Source organism: Rhineura floridana, chromosome 2, assembly GCF_030035675.1.
Source record: "Rhineura floridana isolate rRhiFlo1 chromosome 2, rRhiFlo1.hap2, whole genome shotgun sequence".
NCBI lineage: Eukaryota > Metazoa > Chordata > Lepidosauria > Squamata > Rhineuridae > Rhineura > Rhineura floridana.
In genome coordinates, this window is record NC_084481.1 from 92388185 (window position 1) to 92411336 (window position 23152).

Below are 23152 nucleotides of genomic sequence, written 5' to 3' on the forward strand. Positions count from 1 at the left end.
CTGGGCATCCCCATAACACAATCTAGTCTGAGTGGCTATGCAGCTTCATAAGGGAAACGTGTGTGTGTGTGTGTGTGTGTGTGTGTGTGTGAGAGAGAGAGAGAGAGAGAGAGAGAGAGAGAGAGAGAGAATAGATTTAGTTGTAGAGGAAGTGCAAACTTTGTTGACTTATTAACTAAAGCTTTAGGGCACAATCCTAAACAGGCTTTGTGGGAAGTAAACTTCACTGCAGGACTTACTTCTGAATAAACATGCATATGATTGCATTGTTAGAGAAAATATTAATTAATGACGACAGTTTTAACTAGTGGGTCTGAGCCTGAAGCATGCCTTCAATTAAAAACAAAACGAAAACAAAAAATCAAAGTCATTTTAGCTCTAGATTTCCAGAGGGTGATCTCCATTTAGGATGGCCTCCTCTTCTTGGTAGCTTTTATATGGAAATGGACTGCCTTCAAGTCAATCCCGACTTATGGAGACCCTATGAATAGGGTTTTCATAGTAAGTGGTATTCAGAGGGGGTTTACCATTGCCTTCCTCTGAGGCTGAGAGGCAGTGACTGGCCCAAGGTCACCCAGTGAGCTTCATGGCTGTATGGGGATTCGAACCGTGGTCTCCCAGGTTGTAGTCCAGCACCTTAACCACTACACCACACTGGCTCTCATAGCTTTTATATATTGAATTCTAATAGACCTTATTCTGTCTTCAAGGTTCTGTAAAAAGGCACCTGTATTGAGGGTATGGAAAATATGCATATTAAATATGCATATTAAATATGACATTAATAAGCTGCATTTTGATTAGTTGATAACGCTAAAATGTTTTATCAGTGGAGAGTCTAATATTTCCATGAGAATATGATCCATTCATCTTTTGAAAAAATACAGGACCCATTGCTATGTGCTGAGTTTTGTTTCTAATTCTGTTGTACATACTTATTTTTATAAGCAGTCAATTTAAAAAAATAGTCGAATAGACTCTTACAATGAGTTGCATAGACTCAGGAAGGGGGCCATAGCTCAGTGGCAGAGCACACAGTGTACTGCCAAAGCTTCCTGTGTCTATATGGAGGATGTTGTTGTTATATGATATGTTAATTTTATTTATTTATTTATTTATTATTTATTAAATTTATATACCACCCGACTAGCAATAGCTCTCTGGGCGGTGAACATAAAACAGCATAAAAATACAATAAATAACAAAACAATACTAAAATACAAGCAACAATCCAACACAATAAACATTTTTAAAATTAAATCAGTGTAACTTAAAATGCTTCAGAGAATAGGAAGGTTTTGACCTGGCGCCGGAAGGAGAGCAGAGTCGGCGCCAGGCGTACTTCCTCAGGGAGACTGTTCCATAGTTCGGGGGCCACCACTGAGAAGGCCCTAGATCTTGTCATCACCCTCCGGGCCTCCCTGTGAGTTGGAACCCGGAGGAGGGCCTTCGTAGCAGAACGTAGTGCACGGGCCGGTTCATATCGGAAGAGGCGTTCCGCAAGGTATCGTGGTCCCGCACCGTATAAGGCTTTATAGGTTAATACCAACACTTTGAATCTAGCCCGGAAACATATTGGCAACCAGTGCAAGCTGGCCAGAACAGGTGTTATATGCTCGGACCGCTTGGTCCTTGTCAGCAATCTGGCCGCCGCATTTTGCACTAGTTGTAGCTTCCGAACTGTCTTCAAAGGTAGCCCTACGTAAAGCGCATTACAGTAATCCAAACGTGAGGTTACCAGAGCATGTACCACTGATGTAAGGTCCTCTTTACTCAAATAGGGACGTAGCTGGGCTACCAACCGAAGTTGGTAAAACGCATTCCTAACCACCGAGGCTACTTGAGCCTCAAGTGAGAGGGAAGAGTCTAAAAAGACTCCCAGACTACGAACCCGGTCCTTTAGGGGGAGTGTAACCCCGTCCAGGACAGGGTATATATCCACCATCCGATCAGAGAACCCGTCCACCAACAGCATCTCAGTCTTGTCTGGATTGAGCTTCAGTTTGTTAACTCTCATCCAGTCCATTGTCGAGGCCAGGCAACGGTTCAGCAAATCGACAGCCTCACCTGAAGAAGATGAAAAGGAGAAGTAGAGCTGCGTGTCATCAGCATACTGATGACAACGCACTCCAAAACTCCTGATGACCTCTCCCAACGGCTTCATGTAGATATTAAAAAGCAGGGGGGACAAAACTGACCCCTGCGGGACCCCATATTGGAGAGCCCGCGGTGTCGAGCAATGTTCCCCAAGCACTACCTTCTGGAGACGACCCGCCAAGTAGGAGCGGAACCACTGCCAAGCAGTACCTCCAACTCCCAACTCCGCGAGCCTCTCCAGAAGGATACCATGGTCGATGGTATCAAAAGCCGCTGAGAGATCAAGGAGAATCAACAGAGTTACACTCCCTCTGTCTTTTTCCCGACATAGGTCATCGTACAGGGCGACCAAGGCTGTCTCAGTGCCAAAACCGGGCCTAAAACCCGATTGAAATGGATCTAGATAATCAGTTTCATCCAATAGCGCCTGGAGCTGGCCAGCAACCACCCGTTCCAAGACCTTGCCCAGGAATGGAACATTCGCCACTGGCCTGTAGCTGTTAAAATTGTCTGGGTCCAAGGAAGGCTTTTTCAGGAGTGGTCTCACCACTGCCTCTTTCAGACAGCCCGGGACCACTCCCTCTCGTAAAGAGGCATTTATCACTTCCTTGGCCCAGCTACCTGTTCCATTCCTACTAGTTTTTATCAGCCAGGAGGGGCAAGGATCCAGTACCGAAGTGGTTGCACGTACCTGTCCAAGCACCTTGTCCACGTCCTCGAGTTGAACCAACTGAAGCTCATCCAACAAAACAGGACAACACTGTGCTCCGGACATCTCACTAGGATCTACTGCTATAACTTGAGAGTCTAGGTCCTGGCGGATACATGAGATCTTATTCTGGAAGTGATCGGCAAACTGATTACAGCGGGCCTCCGATGATTCCACCGTGTCCGGAGGGTTTGAATGGAGAAGCCCCCGGACAACTCGAAAGAGCTCCACTGGGCGGCAAAGAGATGATTTAATAGTGGCAGCAAAATGATGTTTTTTAGCTGCCTTCACTGCTCCTACATAGAGCTGAGTTGAAGCACTAACCAGCGCATAATTGTATCCGTCGGGAGTTCGTCTCCATTTCCGCTCAAGCCTCCTCCTATCTTGCTTCATCGCTCTCAGCTCCGGAGTATACCATGGAGCTGTATGAGCTCTACACAGGAGAGGGCGTGCAGGAGCGATCGTGTTTACAGCCCGGGTCATCTCCGTATTCCACAGAGCGACCAGGGCTTCAGCAGGAGCGCCAGTCCTATCAGCCGGAAAATCCCCCAGAGCCCTTTGAAAACCTTCAGGATCCATTAGTCTCCGGGGGTGGACCATTTTAATAAGTCCCCCACCCTTGCAGAGGGAAGAGGTTACTGAAAGTCTAAACTTCAGCAAGCAGTGGTCTGTCCATGACAAAGGGAGTGTTGTAAAACTCCCCACATCCAGATCACTTTCCCCATGCTCAGTAGCAAAAACAAGGTCTAGAGTGTGCCCCGATACATGTGTTGGACCACTAACATATTGAGACAGCCCCATGGCTGTCATGGAAGCCATGAAGTCCTGAGCCGCGCCAGACAAAGTGGTCTCGGCGTGAATGTTGAAATCCCCCAGTACTATTAGTCTGGGGGACCTCAACAATATATCCGAGACCACTTCCGCCAGCTCAGTTAGGGAAGCCATTGGGCAGCAAGGTGGGCGGTACACCAAAAGGATTCCCAGCCTGTCCCTCTGGCCCAACACAAGGTGCAAACACTCCAGGCCAGTAACTGAATGAACATGGTGCTTGGTGAGTGAGATGGAACTCTTATAGACGACAGCAACCCCACCTCCCCGACCCTCAGATCTACCATGATGCTGAACCAAGTACCCCGGTGGGCAGAGCTGAGAGAGACCAACTCCTCCCTGCTCACCCACCCAGGTCTCGGTTATACATGCCAGATCGGCTGCCTCATCCACAATCAAATCGTGGACGAGGGAGGTTTTATTATATACCGATCTGGCATTTAATAACAGCAACTGGAGATCTGAGAGTTGGCTGATAGGACTACCAACGACCTTGCGGGTGTGGGAAGGACCGGAACAAGGCACAGCCACAACATGTCTGGACCGCGTTCCCCTTACCTGGCACGTCCTTCTCACAGCGCCATACCTTCCTTTGCCCGTCACTACGGCAATTGGGGCCCCCTCAAGTCTCCCCGCCTGATGGATAAAACTCTCTCCGAAGCACATAATACAACTAAAATATACAACAATTAAACGTATAAAAACAGCTATATATACAGCCATATATACAGCATATAAACATACACACTCACTCAGACATACATTCATATAATCAGGCACCCATTCATCTCAAATTGCATCAACACACCAACAAAAAAGTAAAAAAATAAAAATAAAATAAAATAAAATAAATAAATAAATAAATAAATAAAAATAAAAATAAAAAAATTAAAAAATTAAAAAAATAAAAAAATAAAAAAATAAAAAAATAAAAAATAAAAAAATAAAAAAATAAACAAATAAACAAATAAACAAATAAAAAAAAATAAAAAATAAAAAAATAAAATATATAAATAAAAAAAGAAAGAAAGGAGCAGCACAGCAGCAGCAGCCTCTCCTTCCCTTGGGGCGATGGTTTCTTCTTCCTGCAGGCACTGGGTCTCCCAGGCCACCTCAGCCAGCCGGCTTATGTATCCCTCCAAAGAGGGACAGGTGGTAAGAATCAGTCCTGGCTGGCTGGGTACCTGGGGCCTGGTCCTGCCAGGCAGAAGTCCCTCAGGGAAGGGTGGTGGAGGTGGAGGTCCCACAGTAGCAGTAGCAGCAGCAGCACAGCAGCAGCCTCTCCTTCCCTTGGGGCGATGCTTTCTTTCTCCTGCAGGGCCTGCAGCGTTGTAAGTTGTTTGGAGATCTTCGGGTAACAAGTGACTAACAAATCTAAATACTACTACTACTACTTTTCATGCCAAAGGTCCCATGTTTGATCTCTGGCATCTCCAGTGAAAGGGTCTCAGGTGCAGGTGACTTGAAAGGCCTCTGCCTGAGATCCTGAAGTACTGCTGCCAGTCAAAACAGACAATACTGGGCTGATGGTGATCTATTACATCAGTCTTAAGGCACCTGTTCAACAACAAAAAAAGGGAGCAGGGGAAATTTTTACTCCATGTTCCTCTTTTCATTATGGTGCTGCAGCACAGGAAGACTGTGTGCCTAGTGGAATTTCTCCTCTTTAACTCTTAAAGATACAGAAAACTTTCTCAGACTTAGGATGCGGCAACCCAAAACAAATGGAAAGCATAGCAAATGTCCAGTTCATTGAGCAATATGTGCAAAGCTGGTTTGAAAAGAACCAGAAACATGCCACCCCTTACCCCATTCTCCAGTGATCACCTCTAAACTCCCATCCCAATGTTTCTTGTAAGGAAATGTTTCTAAATTACTACAGTCAGTACAAAGAATCCATCAAAAAATACTGTATGAGAGATGGAAGGGGGGTGTAACTCCACAGGGGATCTTTGCCAGTCTTTTGCCTCACAGCTTTTCACAGGAGATTATTATGATCTGGGCAAAGTTTTAGTTTGATTTAAGAATTTGAAGCTACCAGCATTTGTGCTTGCTCACTCTTTTCTCTCCGTACAGCTGGATAGGATTTGAGTACCCTGAATACCAAGGACAGCAATTCATCTTGGGGAAAGGGAACTACCCTGCATGGGAAGTCTAGAGTGGGAACAGTGGCTACAGGACGGAGCACCTGCTTTCTTTCCGGACTATCATGTGTGCTGTGAGTTCAATATTCTTTCTCTTGTCTCTTAAAATATCTGAAAGGGACCCAGTCCCACGTGGAGGACAGCTGCCTCCTGATCTCCTTCCAGGGGGCACAAAGTAAAAGAAAACACAACATGATCAGGGGGGGAGGGTTCAGGTAAAAGGGACTCCCCAAATGGTGGTGGATATCAACAACAAAAATATTCTTATTTCATTGATCAAGCACCATCTCTTTGAAAAGCACTCTCCTAACGAAAGCTACTTCCAGAATATACTGATTTCATTTGCTGCCTCTAATAAATCATGTAAGGAGCATGACAGAAGAGTTGTTAAGGACAAAGGTTGTTTAAGTGAAATTGCCAGGGGGAGTGACATTAACAAAGCTGAAATGAAATTAACAGGCTCCCTGACAAAGCTGTCATCCTGCAGATGCATAACAGGTGAAGGGAATTGTTTTTATCAGACAAATAAATTGCTGTTAACACAGGAGACAACAAGCTTTTGAGTTATACAGAGTTCTTCATTAGAACTCTTTTAAGTCATTGCACATTTCTGTATGACTAAATACCCTGCACACTCCTGTCAGTCTAGTAAAAAAATGCCACTCTTCCCATTTTCCACTTTTTTATTTTCTGAGACCTACAGGCTAATAGTTCTCAGTTGTCATGCTGTAGGACAAATACAAAAAATTCTGCTCAGTATTGCAAGGGAGGCAGGAAGGACTGCAGTCAGAAGGACCAAGGGAAAGAAGGTTTTGGAGAAACAGGATATCTCATCTCCTGCATCAATGGGGAGCTTAAATCTAAAAGCACATTCTCCAGATTGTGACTCGACAATACTGGGGGGGGGGAGGGGACACATATAAGTAATTAATGATACATTGGAAAGGACAGAACACATTTCTAACCTTTAACAACTTTTCACAAGTGAGGGTGGCTGAGGGAAAGAAATGCTAAAGCTTTTATTTCAGTTAGAATTCAGTGCCCAGAGGCTAAGAGGGCTCTTGCATCTTTTATAGTTGTATGGAAGCATATGTGCCTCCCATCCCCATCATAGTACTGCTGTGATGAGAGAATTTTCCCTTATATTAAAAGGTACAGAAGCTTTCTCAGGATCTGAATTGCACAATCCTAACCTGAACCAATGAATGGCTCAATTAAGGTTGCCACCTTCTGCTTTAGAGATGGTCACTGCTGTAGAACAAATGGCCCCAAGTCCTTCCCTTGCTTCACCCAAGCTGCGATTGAGACAGAAAGGAAAGGAAATGGAAGAGAATGGAGAATTTGGATCCCCTTCAATGCTTTGCGCATTGGGGCATACATGTCAGTGGACCAGACAGCATTTCTGGGTCAGAAAGTTGCTGCTGCCCTAAACTAGATTGATAATAGGCAGAGCTTGGAAAAGTTACTTTTTTGAACTACAACTCCCATCAGCCCTAGCCAGCATGGCCACTGGATTGGGCTGATGGGAGTTGTAGTTCAAAAAAGTAACTTTTCCAAGCTCTGAATAGGCCCATAAAGATGGGCAGACGTGATGCTCTTTGACAAACATACACACCCTAGAAGCCAAGATTGTAAATAGCTCTGAAGTGAACCACATGCAACGAACACTTGTTGTTGAAAAGCAGCCTATCCATAAGCAGAGTAGGCTGAGTTAAGTCCATGGTGGAAATCATGTCTTCATTCATACTAGTCCAGTCTTGGAGAGAAAAGGGAGACAGGCAGGTCAGTTTGGCGCTTGGCCTTTGGGTGAAGGAGCAACCTCAGTAGCAGGTGCTAAATAAATAAATAAATGCATGAAAAACTGCATAGCTTTAAAAGCTGCTATATGCAAATGAGAAAGTAATGTTGGGAGGGATGCCTTTTCTAAAATAGTAAAGTCAGAGGGCTGGTCAAGGTGTGGGAAAGGTGGCATTGAAAAGGAAAGGGTGTTTTGTTGTTTTGGCAGGTGTCAGCCAGACTATCTGGGCAGAATGAATGTATAGCACCCATTCCAAACAGGCTATAGCCAGTACAGCATATCGCTCCATCTTGAAGAGCGGCTGCTTCTGTTCCTAACCAGGGTTTAAAATCTCTGCACGTCCCCATCTCTGGGCTTTAATAACAACCAGTCAGATTATGTCCGCGCTTTAATAAAGGGGTGTGAGATATCATCTCGTTCCTGGCTGGCAGGATCACTTGGCGGAGTGCAGCCTGCAGGAATGGGTGATGAAGGAGGAGGGGAGGGGGGAGGGGAGGGAGATGCAGCTGTGCCCAGTTTCAGTTTTAACCCCATGAGTCCATGGCGGGATAGTGGGAGCCTATAAATCCTGACCGTTTGGAAACCTGGGAAGATTATTTCTTTGCATGATGTACAGAATTCCAAGGCTTTCTTTTGTGCTTGCTGAAAACTACTTTAGCAGACACCCCCAAGTACACACACCTTAAAGATGTTTAATAATCATCCACAACAGCTGCTTCGTAGCAGCACACACAATGCAAAAAGATACCCAAGGGAGATACAAAGGAAAGTTGCGCACTAGTGAACTTAAACCAGAGGCCATACTGAATGAGCACATACATCTAGGACAGGTATGAGGAACCTGTGGCCCTCCAGGTGTTGCTGGACTACAACTCTTGTAATCTCTGACCATTGGGTGTGCAGGCTGGGACAGAGGGGAGCTGTTGTTCAACAGCATCTGGAGGGCCATGGGTTTCCCACTCCTTATCTAGGGGGACCAGAGGCAATTCTCTCTCTCTCTCTTTCTCTCTCTCTCTCTCTCTCTCTCTCTCTCTCACTCACTCGCTCACTCACACATACACTCGCTCTCACACACCACTGTGCTACTTCTTGATTCTAGCAAAGCAATTCTTATGTTGTGCTGTTCTGAAATAATGGGCTACTCTTTCATAATGTAGGAGCATCCCTCAAATTAGGAACATCTGCTAGCTCAATGCAAGAAAGAGAGAGAAAAAAAAGAAACTAAAGGCAAACAAGTGAAAATGATCCATGCTGCCCTTTCCTTGAATGTTAGAGTGGAAGGGAGGATGGAGGCATCAAGAAGTAGCCAATAATTTTACAAGACTATGGAGAGGCATGCCAAGATTTTAAATTGGGAGGAGAGATTAATGCAAATAGTGAAACATGTTCAAGACATCATGAAGGGAGTCTGAGAAGCTGAGAGTGGAGAGCCTGGTGAGGAGATGGGGTATGAGTGAATTTTGCCTGTGATGGTCCCACTCTGAATCACCCTCCACTTTTCCCCATATGGCAGAACCACCGTGACAGCAAAGTGACCCTGTATGAGCCAGAGAACTTCCAAGGATGCAAGTTTGAGCTCAGTGATGACTACCCGTCCCTGCAGGCCGTGGGCTGGGGCAATAAAGAGGTGGCCTCCATCAAGGTCAATTGTGGAGCATAAGCGATGCCTTCTGAGCTAGGGCTAAGTTGGAAGGGTTCCTCAAGTTCTGTGGTGGGATGCTCCCATAACTTCACTCTTTCCTTGCCAAAAGTACTGATAAGCACAGCTGGCTGGGCCAACCATGAGCAATCCTGGGATTGCCATAGCTGCCATTGCTAATTATTTATGCAGTGTCAATAACACCTATGGTGCTTGTCAACATAAGCAAAAAAGACAGGGCCCTGCCCCAAAGAGCTTACAATGTACATTTTGCCTATTAGGAGGAAGCCAAGGCAAAGTTAACAAACAGCAGGCAGGGGTGTGGGAGAGACCATGAACAAATGCAATGACATTATGGAGCCTGGTGTGCACCTTGGTACCCCAATGGGCTAAGGGCAATGAAACCGGCTGGACGATGGCTAGAGCACAAATGGCGAAAGATGTACTATGAGCCTGACTGGGCATGAGTAAAACATCATAACTGTGCCTACTGTGTGGCGATGAGGGCAGTGAAGAAGGCCCACTTCTCTGCCTCCATTGCATCCTCACGTTGCTGTCCAGTGGAGCTTTTCCATATTGTCAGGGGTCTGTTCACATCAACTCCAAGAAATGGAGTTTTAGACCCTTTGGAGGCCCACTGTGAATTGTTTGCAAGGCACTTTGAGGGTAAAGTTACTTGCCTCCATACCAATCTTTATGCCCCATCCACATCTACTGTAGTCCCCAGTGAGGTGTCCAGTGCAACATCTGCTGCTGCAACTTCTTGGGAATAGTTTCAGTTGATGCAACCTGATGACATGGACAAGGTGCTTGTGATGACGCGGCCAGCAACATGTCCTCTTGCCCTTGCCCTTCTTGGCTTATTAAAGCTTGCAGAGGGGGGTTGACTGAGTGGATCCAGGGTGTGGTCAATGGGGAGGGAGTGGTTCCAGCTGCCCTGAAAGAGGCAGTGATCTAACTGCTCCTGAAAAAGCCCACCCTGGACATATTGGTTTGTGACAACTACTGCCTGGTTGTAAATACCCCCTTTTTAGGGAAGAGGATTGAGAGAGTTGTGGCACAACAATTGCAAGTACTCTTGGATGAAACAGATTATCTTGACCCATTCCAGTCTGGGTTCGGGCCTGGCTATGGGACTGAACTGGCCTTCATCACCCTGATGGATGACCTTTATCGAGAGAAGGACAGGGGGAGTGCAAGCTTGTTATTCTTGATCTCTCGGCAGCTTTTGATATCATTGAGCATGGTATCCTTCTGGGCTGACTTGATGAGAAGGGTATCGGAAGCACTGTTTTACAGTGGTTCCAATCCTATCTCCAGGTTCGTTTTCAGAGAATAGCACTGGGTGATTGTCTTTCGGCCCTCTGGCAGTTGTACCATATTGTACCATATTGTACCATATTGTCCCCCATGCTGTTTAACATCTATATGAAGCCCTTGGGAGCAATCATCAGGAGATTTGGGGCAAGGTGTCAGCAGTACATTGACGATACCCAGCTCTATTTCTCTGTAATATTTGACTTGGGAGAGGCTGTGCAAGCACTGGACCACTCCCTGGACTTGGTGGTGGGCTGGATGAGGGCCAATAAACTGAGTCTGAATCCTAGCAAGACGGAGATGCTGTGAGCTGGTGGTTCCCGAGTTTGGATAATTGGTTAGTTGCCTGCTTTGGATGGGGGTGTACTCCATCTGAAAGAGCAGATCTGTAGTCTGGGGGTGCTCCTGGATCCATCTTTGTCACTAGAGGCCCAGGTGACCTCAGTAGCTAGGAATGCCTTTTACTAGCTTCAGCTGGTAAGACAGCTGTGGTCATATCTGGACCAGGATAGCCTGACCACAGTTGTCCATGCACTGGTAACCTCCAGGCTGGATTACTGTAATGTGCTCTACATGGGGCTGCCCTTGAGGCTGGTCTGGAAGCTGCAGCTGGTGCAAAATGCAGCGGCGAGACTGCTCACTGGGGCAGGATGTTGCCAACATGCCACCCCTCTGCTGAAAGAATTGCACTGGCTACCTATTAGCTACTGGGCTAAGTTCAAGGTTCAGGTTTTTGTGTACAGAGCCCTATACAGCTTGGGACCAGGATACCTGAAAGACTGTCTTACCCCTTATATATTCAGGAGGTCTGTTCCATACAACATGCAAAAGAAATGGACCTTTAGTGTAGTGGCACCTCCCCTTTGGAATTCCCGCCCCTTAAATATTAGACAGGAGCCATCTCTGCTATCTTTTTGGTGCCCGCTGATGACCTTCCTCTTTCAACAAGCCTTTTAAGTACAGACCTTATCCAGGTCTGCTTCTGTATTGGAATTGCTTTTTAATATAGTAGTAGTAGTATTTATTTATTATGGTCACAGATCAGCAAAGGCTGTTAAATATGTTTTTAAAGCTTTTTAAAAAAAGATGTTTTGAACGCTTTTTAAAAAAAGATGTTTTGAACGCTTTTTAAAAAAAGATGTTTTGAATGCTTTTTTAAAAAAGATGTTTTGAACGCTTTTTTAAAAAAATGTTTTTATAAAGATATTTTGTTTTAATATATTTTAAAGTCTCTTTATGATGTTTTAGAGTGTTTTTAGTGCTTTTGTTTGCCGCCCTGGGCTCCTACTGGGAGGAAGGGCGAGATATAAATCTAATAAATAAAATAAATAAATAAAACAAAAGGTGGATTTTGATGACAGAATTTGATTGGAAGGAAGAGAAAAGGTTGTACCCCAGAGGTTTTCCTGGAGGGAGTTTCAGGCATGGGGAAGGAAGGAAAGGAGAATGGGCACAGCTGTTCAAGAAAATGGAAAACCTTCGGGTGACTGAGGGCAGTAGGGATGGAGGAAGAATGAGCCTTATGGAGTGGAAATAAGTTTCTATATTTTGGGAATTTCCAAAATTCCACAAATTTTGGGAAATAAGGACAGAAAAGTAGGGTTGGACAAGGCTATGGAGATCTTTAGAAGTAAAGACAAAGAAATTGGACTTCATGCTCCTTGCCACCATCTGTCTCATTCTCCTCGATTCTCAAGGCTTTCTTCCTGGAAGTACTTGGTGCACCTTTTGCTCAAGGAGGGGAGAATGTCTGTTCATCAGTCCCTCTGGGATAAATTTAGCAGCCCCTCCAGAATACAAAATCATGGAAACCTATCACATATGGCTGGCTATAGTATGTGTGCAGCTTGACTACAACCACCATAAGGACAGGCGCTGATCGAATGGCTGTTCCCCATCTGATCCCCACACCTCCCTTTTTAAAGAAAAGCTGTCCCAAGCCCCTGGTCTCTTTCCCAGTTGTATCCTACTCATTTTGGGACTTGCTGATCACTCAGCACAGCTGCTTGAAGGAGTGGGCACCCAAAGAACATTGGTGAAATGTGGGGTATTGTGCTCTCTCTTTGTCAGTGTAGGATATGTTTGGAGGCTGGAAGTGCCTGTCTTGCCAACACTCTGCTTTATTGCATAGGTGGGTAGCATATCAGTACCCAGGCTACCGGGGCTACCAGTATATCCTGGAGCGGGACAGACAGAATGGTGAATACAAGAAGTACAGCGAATACAGCACCCAGGCCCCTACCAACCAGATCCAGTCCATCCACCGCATCCAGCACTGAGGTGTGTCTTAGCAGCAACAACACTGGCACTCCTGCGCACACCATTCCACCACCACCTGCCTCTGTGCCCAAGGGCCCACCAAGCAGTGGACCTTCACCCAGTAGCCAATAAAGGCAATGATTAAACCCGTCCTTCTTTTTGTCCATCTGTCAATGAAAGCTTGACGTTATGGGCTGCCAGAGCTTGGAAAAGTTACTTTTTTTGAACTACAACTCCCAGCAGCCCAATCCAGTGACCATGCTGGCTGGGGCTGATGGGAGTTGTAGTTCAAAAAAGTAACTTTTCCAAGCTCTGTGGGCTGCTAACTGCAGGATAGCAGGCTGGCTGGTTTACTTCTCAGCATAAAAACTGAGAAAGCCAGGCAGAGTTCACTGTCTCTGACACACGCTGCCTACACAATATTCATCAAAGCTCGACAGGTCCAGTCTAAAAAACAAGGCACAGGCAAATGTTTATTTTTACATCAGGAGGGAAGCTCTAGCTGATCCTGGGTTAGCAGCAGGATTGCCAACCGACCAGAAAAAGTGGTCTGGTACGTGCTTGTATTTTTAACAGCAACTTCATGTTCAGAAATCAGCTGGTGAAGCTTTTCACAACATGAAGATAAACTTGTCAGCTGCTAATGTCTGCACATATCAAGCTGCTGTTAATGGCACAGCTACTGTGACAGTTGAAAAGCTGGAAAGCCTAGCTGGTGATTTTTATATGCAAACACAATTGTTCCTAATTCCCTTTCTTCCCCTTGGGAGTGGGAAGACATCGCTCTCCCACCCCTAGGAATGGAAATGGAAAAGAAACCTGAGGTTTCTCTCAGCTACTCAGACACAGAAAGGAACAATCAGGATTTGGTACAACCCGGTCAGCCTACACTCTCCCCATTATGACGAGGTAGGAGCCAAAGGGTTAATCCAAATGCAACAGAATCCATGCATAAAACCATAGAGTTGGGAGTGACCTTAGAAGTCATCTAGTCCAGGTGTGGGAAACCTTTGTGCCTCCAGATGTTGCTGAACTACAATTCCTCTCAGCTCCAGGAAGCATGGCCAATGGCCAGCAATGATGGGAACTGTAGTTCAGCAACATCAAGAGGGCCAAAGGTTCCCCACACTTGATGCAGTCCAACCCTCTACTCAGTGCAAGAGCTACAGTGTAGGATGTAATTACAGCATCCTTGAGAGCCTTTGCTTAAACACATTCCAGCCAAGGACAGCCACATGGCTTCTTAAGACACCCTGTTCCACTGTCTTAACAGCTCTTGCCATTAGGATGTTTCTCCTGATGTTTACCTGAAATCTGCTTCCTTGCAGTTTCCAGCTATCGGTTCTAGTCTTGCCCTCTGGAAATTATTTCTTAAATCAAAAGTCCCATGATCAGTGAGGCTAAAAAGAGTGCAAAAAGAAGGCTAAAAGAGCTGAATCAAGAGCAGCAAGATCACTATATCATATGAGCCATAACATAATACAAGAGTGAGCAACAAATTAAACTGGCTCAGGTCCTTTCATAGAACTTATCTACTTAGTAGCAATCTACCAACTGTAAAATGGGCCAGACTAAGGTAGACACAAACTTGAAGTAGAGTTACCAATTCTCCAAAATGCAAACACACACCTCCCCAGTGGCCTGCATTTCTGCTTTACCAGCAGCTTGATGGGTCGGTGTGCATCAGCAGGGGATGATTTTCACTTCCTAAAGTCTATGCAGCAAGCTATCACTAAAGGCACAGTGGGCAAGCTTAAGTGGGAACTGAAACTAGGTTTGCTTCCAGACAACCTTGAGCACTAATGGGCATTTATTTTGATTGGTTTGTGGGGAGGTTATATGACATTGAATCAAAGCAAGCAGCATTGCCTGACACTTTCCGGTGCATTTCCTCCTCACTTTTCTTATTGCAAAATGTCTGATTTTGGGGGGAAGTGGGTTTGTGGTGCAAGACCTCCCAGTCAACTATACTCACATAACCTGAATTTGCCAATGTATGATTGAATCCCACCTGAAAATATTGTTAATTTGGAGGTGCCCTAGAAAATGTAAGAGAGACAGGCCAAGGAAACATCAAATCCCACTGAAAGATGGGCTTTTATTCTCTGAGTAAACATTTGTCTCCTACTGATGTTTTTTACCTGGCACACTACCTAATCTACAGCTTTGATTTTGGAATCAATGTATGAGTCACTGGCAACCACTAGCATGCTGGACTGCCACAGATCACTACATATAACAATTTAATATATCATGGGTTATTTTGGCACCACATTGTGCGCGTCAAAGCTAAAACAGGCTCTCAGTGGGAACTGTGAGTGGATATGGTAAAATGCAGAAGCTGGGTGCCTAAACATTATGCTTTCTTTCTGATCTGGATCCCTAATCCCAGAGTTCTGTGGATATTAGAGTTACTTGGTAGGATGGGAAATGCACTCTGAAATTGCTCAGAGGTGCTCTCATTATATTGTTCCAGGATTAAGATGATTAGTTGTACTTGTGAAAGGATTCAGTGGTCTTCTTGAACTGGCAGTCCTAGAATGAGGAGTCATTTCTCTTTGCACAGCACATTTTGGCAAGACACTTGTTCTCAGGCACATACATGAGCCACTGTAGGCTCTAGTCTATGAAAGCTCATGCCATAATACATTTGTTAGCATGCAAGTTGCTACAGGAATCTCTTGTCATTTTTTGCAACAGAGTGAAAGAACAGAGGCTTAGCCACTGGTGGAAAGATCTTGACTGTGGTTGTATGGGTCGTTTTCCTTCCCCAAACATCCTTTATAGTGCACCTTGGCAAGCCTTGCATAAACTTGGCCTGCCAACAGAGCATATTTGAAATGAATTGACTGTGCTTGCTTGGAGCCCCTCCCTCCAGTGAAATAGTGGCAAACTCCACCTCCCAGAGCCGGCCACGCATTCACATCCGTCCAGGAATCCGGCACTCAGCATCTTTCATTTGTAAAGAGTAGCCCCACCTTCAGCACAGACTTCCCTCCTCAAGCTCAGCACAATCCATTGGATCCGGTTTGCAATGGGTATTTGGGAGCTTCCTGTCTCCTACACCAGATAAAGGCCCGAGTAATGTGCTTGCTGGTCTTTCAGTGCTTGTGCTTCAGAATTAATCTCAAAGTCCCACATTTCCCTGCACTCTGTTAATCTGCCCTACTTTATAGTACTCAGGTGATACTTAGGATACAAGTAGGACCTCTCCAGGAGTAACTGTTCTAATTGTCCAAGAGCAGTAATTACATCTGCATGTATTTTCACTGGGCAGTCACACAACTAACCTGGCACAACTGAACCAGTTTTTTCCTCTGGGGTGGTTACACAGGGATGCCAAGCCAAGAGAGGCAAGCCTTCCACAAACAGTATTTTGGATCTGAGAATTATTATTGGGGAGCCTATTACCTTGGCCTAGATTGCTACTTACTGATACACATAGCATAGGCATGACAAAGGCACAGGTTCCCTTGCTTCAAAGAAGGGTGCCTGTTCATCCAGCATTAATAACACTCCTGTAATTTATAGGAGGTTGTATAGTGATATATGCAGGATATGCGCTGAAAATACACTGCATTTTTGCTGTTCAACCTTTTATATACCCAAAAGAGTGCCCTGGGCCCTGATGAATCTCCCTTGCTTTGAAATCTGAAATGGCATGCCTTTGGTGGTAACTTTTCCAAGCATTATTTGCTCTTCCAACTGCTCTGAATGCCTCCTTTACATCTGACAGCATCTTGCTTGTCCAAGTGTACCATGCAAACAGACTCAGAAAACTTGGACTCCTGTGCAGATACAGACAGGGCCTCAAGAAATGATCTGTATCAAGGGTGGGGAACATTTTTCAGCCCGAGGGTGACATTCCTTCAGGAGGAACCTTCTAGGGGACTCATGCTAGTGGTGGATGGGGAGGGACAGGGGCAAGAATGGGCAGAGCAATCTATGTGATTCTTTCCTTTATATGGTAGGCTACATTCTAGATATGCAAAAGGGTTACATGCGCATGTGAACATGCATACACATACACTCCTTTTTGTCCTCCACCAAGGAAGCAAGAAGCATTGCTGTAGTTCAAGGAGAGATTCCACCCAATCAAAAGCACTTGAGGGAGCAAAGCAGAGCCAGTGAACGGTGTGGACTGGGGAGGGGTGTGGTCTCTGAAGAGTTCCAAAGGCCAGACAGAGAGGCTGAGAGGGTCACATTTACCCCCCCCCCGGCCTGAGGTTCCTTACTCCTGGCTGTATTCCTGCAGCTGTCCTTTAAATGTGAGCTGTGGTCTGTACTGTATCAGAGACTTTGGCTTTGGGGAAGAAATTCCTTCAGTCATTTGCCTTGTGGCTTAAAGGATCCTAGGCACCATTCCCATTTTCAGTGGGAGTCTGGGAGCCACCATTAATATTTTCTACAATACCTTGAGCAACACCTGTGTGGCAGCTTGCCCAGTTCCAGAACAAAAATTAAGGAGGAGAGGCCAGGGCAAGTGTCAGGAGTGGGCCTTGCTGGGGTTCTGGGGGCCTAGCATCTGTCCAAGGGTGCCAACTTCTGATGCTGAGCCTGAGAGTGAACAAAGGATGGCAATTCCAGTGGAAAAGGCTAGTGTGGATGCAATGCCTCTTAAGCAGGCAGGGCCTTCTGAGCTGCATGGCTGATTGGAATCGAGCCTTGAGAAAACAAGCCCAATATTCTATCCCCTGCTCCATTATCTTCAGGCCTTTCTACACATTTTTCCTGAGCCGGAATGGTATGGCAAAGTTTAGTACTGAAAATCTAATAAATACTATAGTCCAATGAAGTTTACGCACTTCCCCTTGATTTAAACTGAGATCTAAGCATGTGCTTGATTCTTCCACTGAAATTAATTTGACTGAACCAGGCCCTACATAATTAAATAGCCACTACCACCCAGTGGGGCATACTTTCAAAGCTTTCAAACATATCTTCTTAGATTTATACTATTCCTAAAATCAATGGCCAGCAAATGTGCTTGCTTACCTGGTCTGTCAGCATCCCAATAGGAAAATGACAAATAATTGGAGGGCCTCAACTTGTTCATTCATTTATTTATTTATTTATTTTTGCAATCAGGTATTATGGGGTAGTTTCCTGTTTTCTGTGAGGATTCCTATGCCATTAACAGTTGCACATAGACTGGTATCCAGCAGTTTCTGACGCTGTAATGCAGTGATGGGGATCAATTTGCCTGTTGTCTCTCTGTTTGCCATGCAGCTGTTAAAAGTAAAGCATAGAAGCCCTGCCAGAAAAAGAAGTTGGCAGCCATATACATCTGCAGTGCTTGTGGTGTACTTTCAGTCACAATGGATGCGGGCTGCTCCTTTACACTTTCCTCTGCCCTGCCTTCAATAAGGAAGTGCTTGCCACAGGCCTCTCCCTTTGCACAAACATTCCTCCACACACAGAGCGTCCCATTGCAGCTCAGCTGTTCACCCTCCCTCCCTCCCTCCCTCTTGCAAGCAGGTAGTAGCATACCTGAGGCTTTCCCTGCCAGGGCCACGTCAGCTTCTTCCCTGAGCAGGCCCACAGGTAAGAAGGAGCAAAGTTGGGGCAGATTATGCAGTGGGCAGCGGTTCGAGAGCCTGATACAGGAGAAAAGAGGATGGAGGAAGTTTTGTGAAGCTGATATTTCTTGTTTTTAAGGGACAGAAGACTTCTAGCAGTTCACTTCTGGGTACAAAATCTCTGTTGCATGCTGGTGAGAATGGGAAGGTCAGCCTAGGACAAGAACTCTTGCCTTTTAACTAGGCTGTACTCAGGGTGGTAAAAGCGTTGATAGATTTCCTCCTTCATTTTCAATATGTGATAAAGTGGGGATTCTAGCCATCATAGATTTGTGGTTGTGAGTGTAGAATCCGGGAGTGGTAGAGATGATGGTTTAAAGGACACAAACAAAATCCAGGGGTGTGAATGTGATAATTTGAAATTTCCTTTCCTGCACTGAGACAAAATCACTCTCCTGTCTCCCCCTGCCCTGTTCCTGGAACCTGCTCCTTTTCTTCACCCTCCCCTATCTAAGCCTTTCAGCCTGTCCAGTTGTTCTCCCGGGCCAGATGAGGTTGCCAACAAATAGTCAGTAGGTGTGGAAGTGTGTGATTGATACAGAGCATTTTGTAGATTAGGATTTAACACTGCTGTAAGAAAAGAGCCAGGCTGGCACCATGGCTGGAGAAGTTTGTTTATTTTATTTATTTATTATTTGATTTATATCCCGCCCTTTGTCCCAGCAGAAGTTGGGTTTGGAAGAATGTTTCCAACTCTTGATCAGCCGTGAGATTCACCGTACTCGGCAAGTCTCTGTATACCTTACCTCTTGGGATTTGGGTGAGGATAAAAAGGTAAAATAGTATGTCATTTAATCCACCCATGCAGAGGTTAACTGCTTTAAAATTGAAAGTTTTGAAGTACGTGTTTGCTTGGAAGCCACATCATCTGAACAGAAGACCTGTTCCCAAAAATGTTGGGGTGACTACGGTTATTTATTGATGAGAGAAAAATGTACTCCCCACACATTGAGGCTCCTTGTCCATGATTACTTTACATGTTCCAGGGCTGTTTGTCTAACTGGCATATTCATGCTCATTCCATGGAAGCATGGCATCAATTTCAATGTCATTTTTAAAAAAGGCTTGGTTCTAGCTGTATGGGTGCAAATCATATGGACAACACCTGGCAAAAATCTTAGAATCCTGATGGATCATTGAGCAGGATTTGGTAAAAAGTGGTAAAAAGGCTCCTTAACTAACAGAGGCTGAAACAAGAAAAAATAAACAAATGTATGTATGATTATACATGCAGAATTCAACTTTTCGTGGTGCAAAGTTACCTTGGTGTAGATGTATTTGTTTTTAGTGTAGCACATATAGCCTTGTGCTTTCAGACTAAAGTGGCAGCCCTCCTCCTGCCCCTGCTCCTTACCCAACTTGTGTCCCCAAACATAATCAGTTAATACAGCCAACTTGTTGTGTTTCTCCTTCACGAGGGCTGGATAATCTGGCACAGTTGTGTCAAGGCAGGGGTGGTGGGCAGGCTTCAAGTTTGCAGGATCCACTTTTTTTCCTTTCCTTCAAACCTCCAGGTCTACCAGCTGGAGCCAAGTGCAAAATAGCAGCTTGAGGTGGTGGAGGAAATACACTTAGACTTAAGGAACATGGCACCTCTGAGTGCCTCTCAGCCCAGGAACTGAGCTCACAGTCCTTTCATGCAAAAGTCCATTCCTGGTACCCCCCCAACCCACTTTCTTTGTTTCAGCAACCTAATTTGGAGAAAAGTTGTTGCTATAATTAAACAATTGAGAATCAGCAATTACAGGTGATCTGTTTCAAGTAAACCACCCAGAGATCTATCAGTAGATCCTGGTCTACTGTCCGTGCACTCTTGCACTATGGCCAAATGATACTTACAGCCCTCTGATGTTTCCCTCCAAAGAAAGGACAGGGAACCTGTGGCTCTCCAGATGCTGTTAAACTACGACTCCCATCATCCCTGACCATTGGCCCTGCTGGCTGGAGCTGATGGGAGTTGGAGTCCAGCATCTGGAGGACCTCAGGTTCCCTATCCATGCTCCAGAACACCTGCCTTAGAACTGGATTCAGTAGGGCAAACTGGATCTTCCTGAGCATCAGACAGATTTTGGTGAAATACTAACACTAACACTTGTATATTCTGCAAGTCAGACTGTTGTATCCACCACCATACAAGGGCAGGAGGCTATTGTAACTATCTCACATCTCCTTTGCTTGCTCAAATGCTGCTTTGCTTCATATGTCTCCAGAGACCATGTGCGAGGCTTTGGAGGATCAAGAACCCAGTTTCAACATCTCTAATCTGCATCCCATACCCTACCTGTGCTGGGCTTGTTTTCAGTTGCCTGCGGCTGATTAATATGACTCAGGCAGCTAAAGCAAGTCTGGGGCATGAAAGGAGAACCGGCAGAACACTCCATTTGTGAAAGATCAGGTGCATCAAGTTGGAAAAGATGCACTTGAGCCGGGACATGAAGTGGGACACAGAGAAGGCTTGGCTCAGGAACACAAGGGACCCATGGATCACATAGCTAAATAAGGCATATGGCTACGACCTCTTGTTTGGGTTTGATCTACTTTCCAATAGGAACTGCAGGGAAGAAGGGTTTCCTTCAGACTCCAGGCAGCCTAGTGACGGCAACAAGGTGCTGCAGCAAGGCATTTCTCACCTGCCGCCTCCAGGAAGATTCTAGGGTAGGGATGGGGGACCTGTGGCCTTCCTGATGTTGTTAGATTCCAACTCCCATCAGCCCCAATGGTCAGGAATGATAGGAGCTGTAACCCAGCACCATCTGGAGGGCAAAAGGTTCCCTGTGTCTACTCTGGGGGTTGTACTCTGACAGAAGTAGAAGGAAGGGGCCTGCCTGGCTTCCCAGACAGAAGCTTAGGGATGAGCTTGAAAAAAATGGTCCTCTTTATGCCAGGAATAGGAAACCTTTTTCAGCCTGAGGGCCACCTTCCCTTGTGGGCAACCTTCCAGGGGACCACATGCCAGTGGTGGGCATGTCCAGACGCAAAACTGGGTAGAGCAATACATAGGACTCTTACAACAGATTACATTGTAGCTGCCCAAATATCAAAGATGTACACATAACATTTTTCCATCCAGTCAATCAAGAGACATTATCGTAGCTGAAGCAAATGTTCCAGCCAGGCAAAAGGGCATGGCTGGTAAAAGGCCTGGCCTGGGGAGAATTCCCAAGAGCCATACAGAGTGGCCTGGAGGGTTGCATTCAGTCCCTGGGCCTGACGTTTCCCATCCCTGCTTTACACCTTTCTGGGGAGAACTGAGTTTCCACAGGTGCTAAACAACCCTTGAATAGGGGCAGGGGAGAGAACAGAATCTATTGAGCTTCTTATTCAGACCTATGCTGCTTCCCATCCCAATGTTTAAAGAGGAGTGTGGGGCTGTGGTGGGGAAGGGATGGGACCCCTGTCAACATGTGATAGTGACAGAAACAACCAATGATAAGGAAATATTACAATACCACATTGCTGAGTATCTACAGATATTTGAGCTCTTAACTTCCAAATGTTTCTGTTTGGGTCCACAAACTACCAATGTTATATAAGAGAGGTAGCAGAGCCTGTCTGCCTAGAAGACACACTCTGTCAAGGAAACCCAGCACACACTCTCCATATACACCCAGAGATGTGGGAGAGGTGTGGTGAAGGAAGGGCACTCTACACATGTTCAGAGGCATTCTACTTCCAAAGCATGCGCATGCAGAGAATTGTTAACAGAGGGTATGCAAATCTGGGATGCCTGAATCTGACAACAATTTCTTAAAGAGGTTTTGGGACTTCATATCAGTAATCCCCATCTTAAAATCTGGGAGGATGTGTCTTTTAACCATACAGAAGCATTAACATGCCTCCCCATGTCTGTTCCGGGCTGATCTCTGTCTTATATAAAAGACTGCTAGCAAAGGAGGAAATGCCCATTATTGCAAACTGCTCTGCTAAGCCCACAGATGGGAGGGGGAAAGGAAGACTTTGCCCTTGACATATTAAAAGGTTGTAAGGAAGCCTGCAATATCAAATCTCTGTCTCATCACATAAGCAGTAAACTTTAGCAGTCTGTTCCCATGCAGAAAGTGTTTAGTTAACCTGCATTGGTAAGACAGCATCTGAACATCACATAGTGCTGTTAATAAAACTGGCTAATGGGCCTTGCAATTCAAATTGTAAAGTCTTCACAGTCCTCCATAGCAGCAGTTTGGCCCAAAGCTACTCAGATCTTCTGTGGCATCAAAACAATTCTAAAGGTGCCTCCAGACTGTCACTTTTTTGTGGGAGGGACTGAAGCACTCTGTCACCCTAGGACAACAAATCCACTACAGTACTTGCAATGAGGAAAGTGAAAAGTGTAGGATGGACAAATTATCAACAGGAAGATGTATAAACGCTCTGCAAACAAGTCAGGATGAATGAATGCTCAGTAAAAACTTGACATAGTCTAACCTCCACATAAGCTCTGTGAAAGCAAGTCAGGACGAATGCTCAATAAATAGGTCATCTGGTAGAATCCTAAGCCAATGGCTAACAGTGGCACTGTGAGCCCTCTGTTACACTGTGACATCAGAGAAGATCAGGCATTCACTGACAAATAGCCCATAGGAATCTCTGGATGGACCTGAAAACTAATTCCTAATGGCGTAAATTTAAGTTACTTGTAGTCATGGTATGCAGGAAGGATAATTTTCTGTGCACAACAAGAGGTAGTTTCAGAACAACAAGGCCTATTGCTATTATTTTCTGAGACTCACAGAAAAGTAATAACGTAAGGGGACAGGAGGTAGGGGTGGTAGCAGCAGTGTA

The 23152-nt window shown here is 45.3% G+C and overlaps 1 protein-coding gene across 1 annotated transcript in view; it reads left to right on the forward strand.

The window, feature by feature from the left end:
- CRYBA2 (crystallin beta A2) overlaps positions 1 to 12937 on the forward strand; it is a 55961-nt gene extending 43024 nt beyond the window's left edge. Inside the window, 4 exon segments of the mRNA XM_061612713.1 lie at positions 5419 to 5488; positions 5711 to 5852; positions 9090 to 9241; positions 12664 to 12937. Of these exon segments, the coding sequence (XP_061468697.1) occupies positions 5419 to 5488; positions 5711 to 5852; positions 9090 to 9241; positions 12664 to 12811 (512 nt within the window). The 3' untranslated portion in view covers positions 12812 to 12937.
- The last annotated feature ends 10215 nt before the right edge of the window (positions 12938 to 23152 follow it).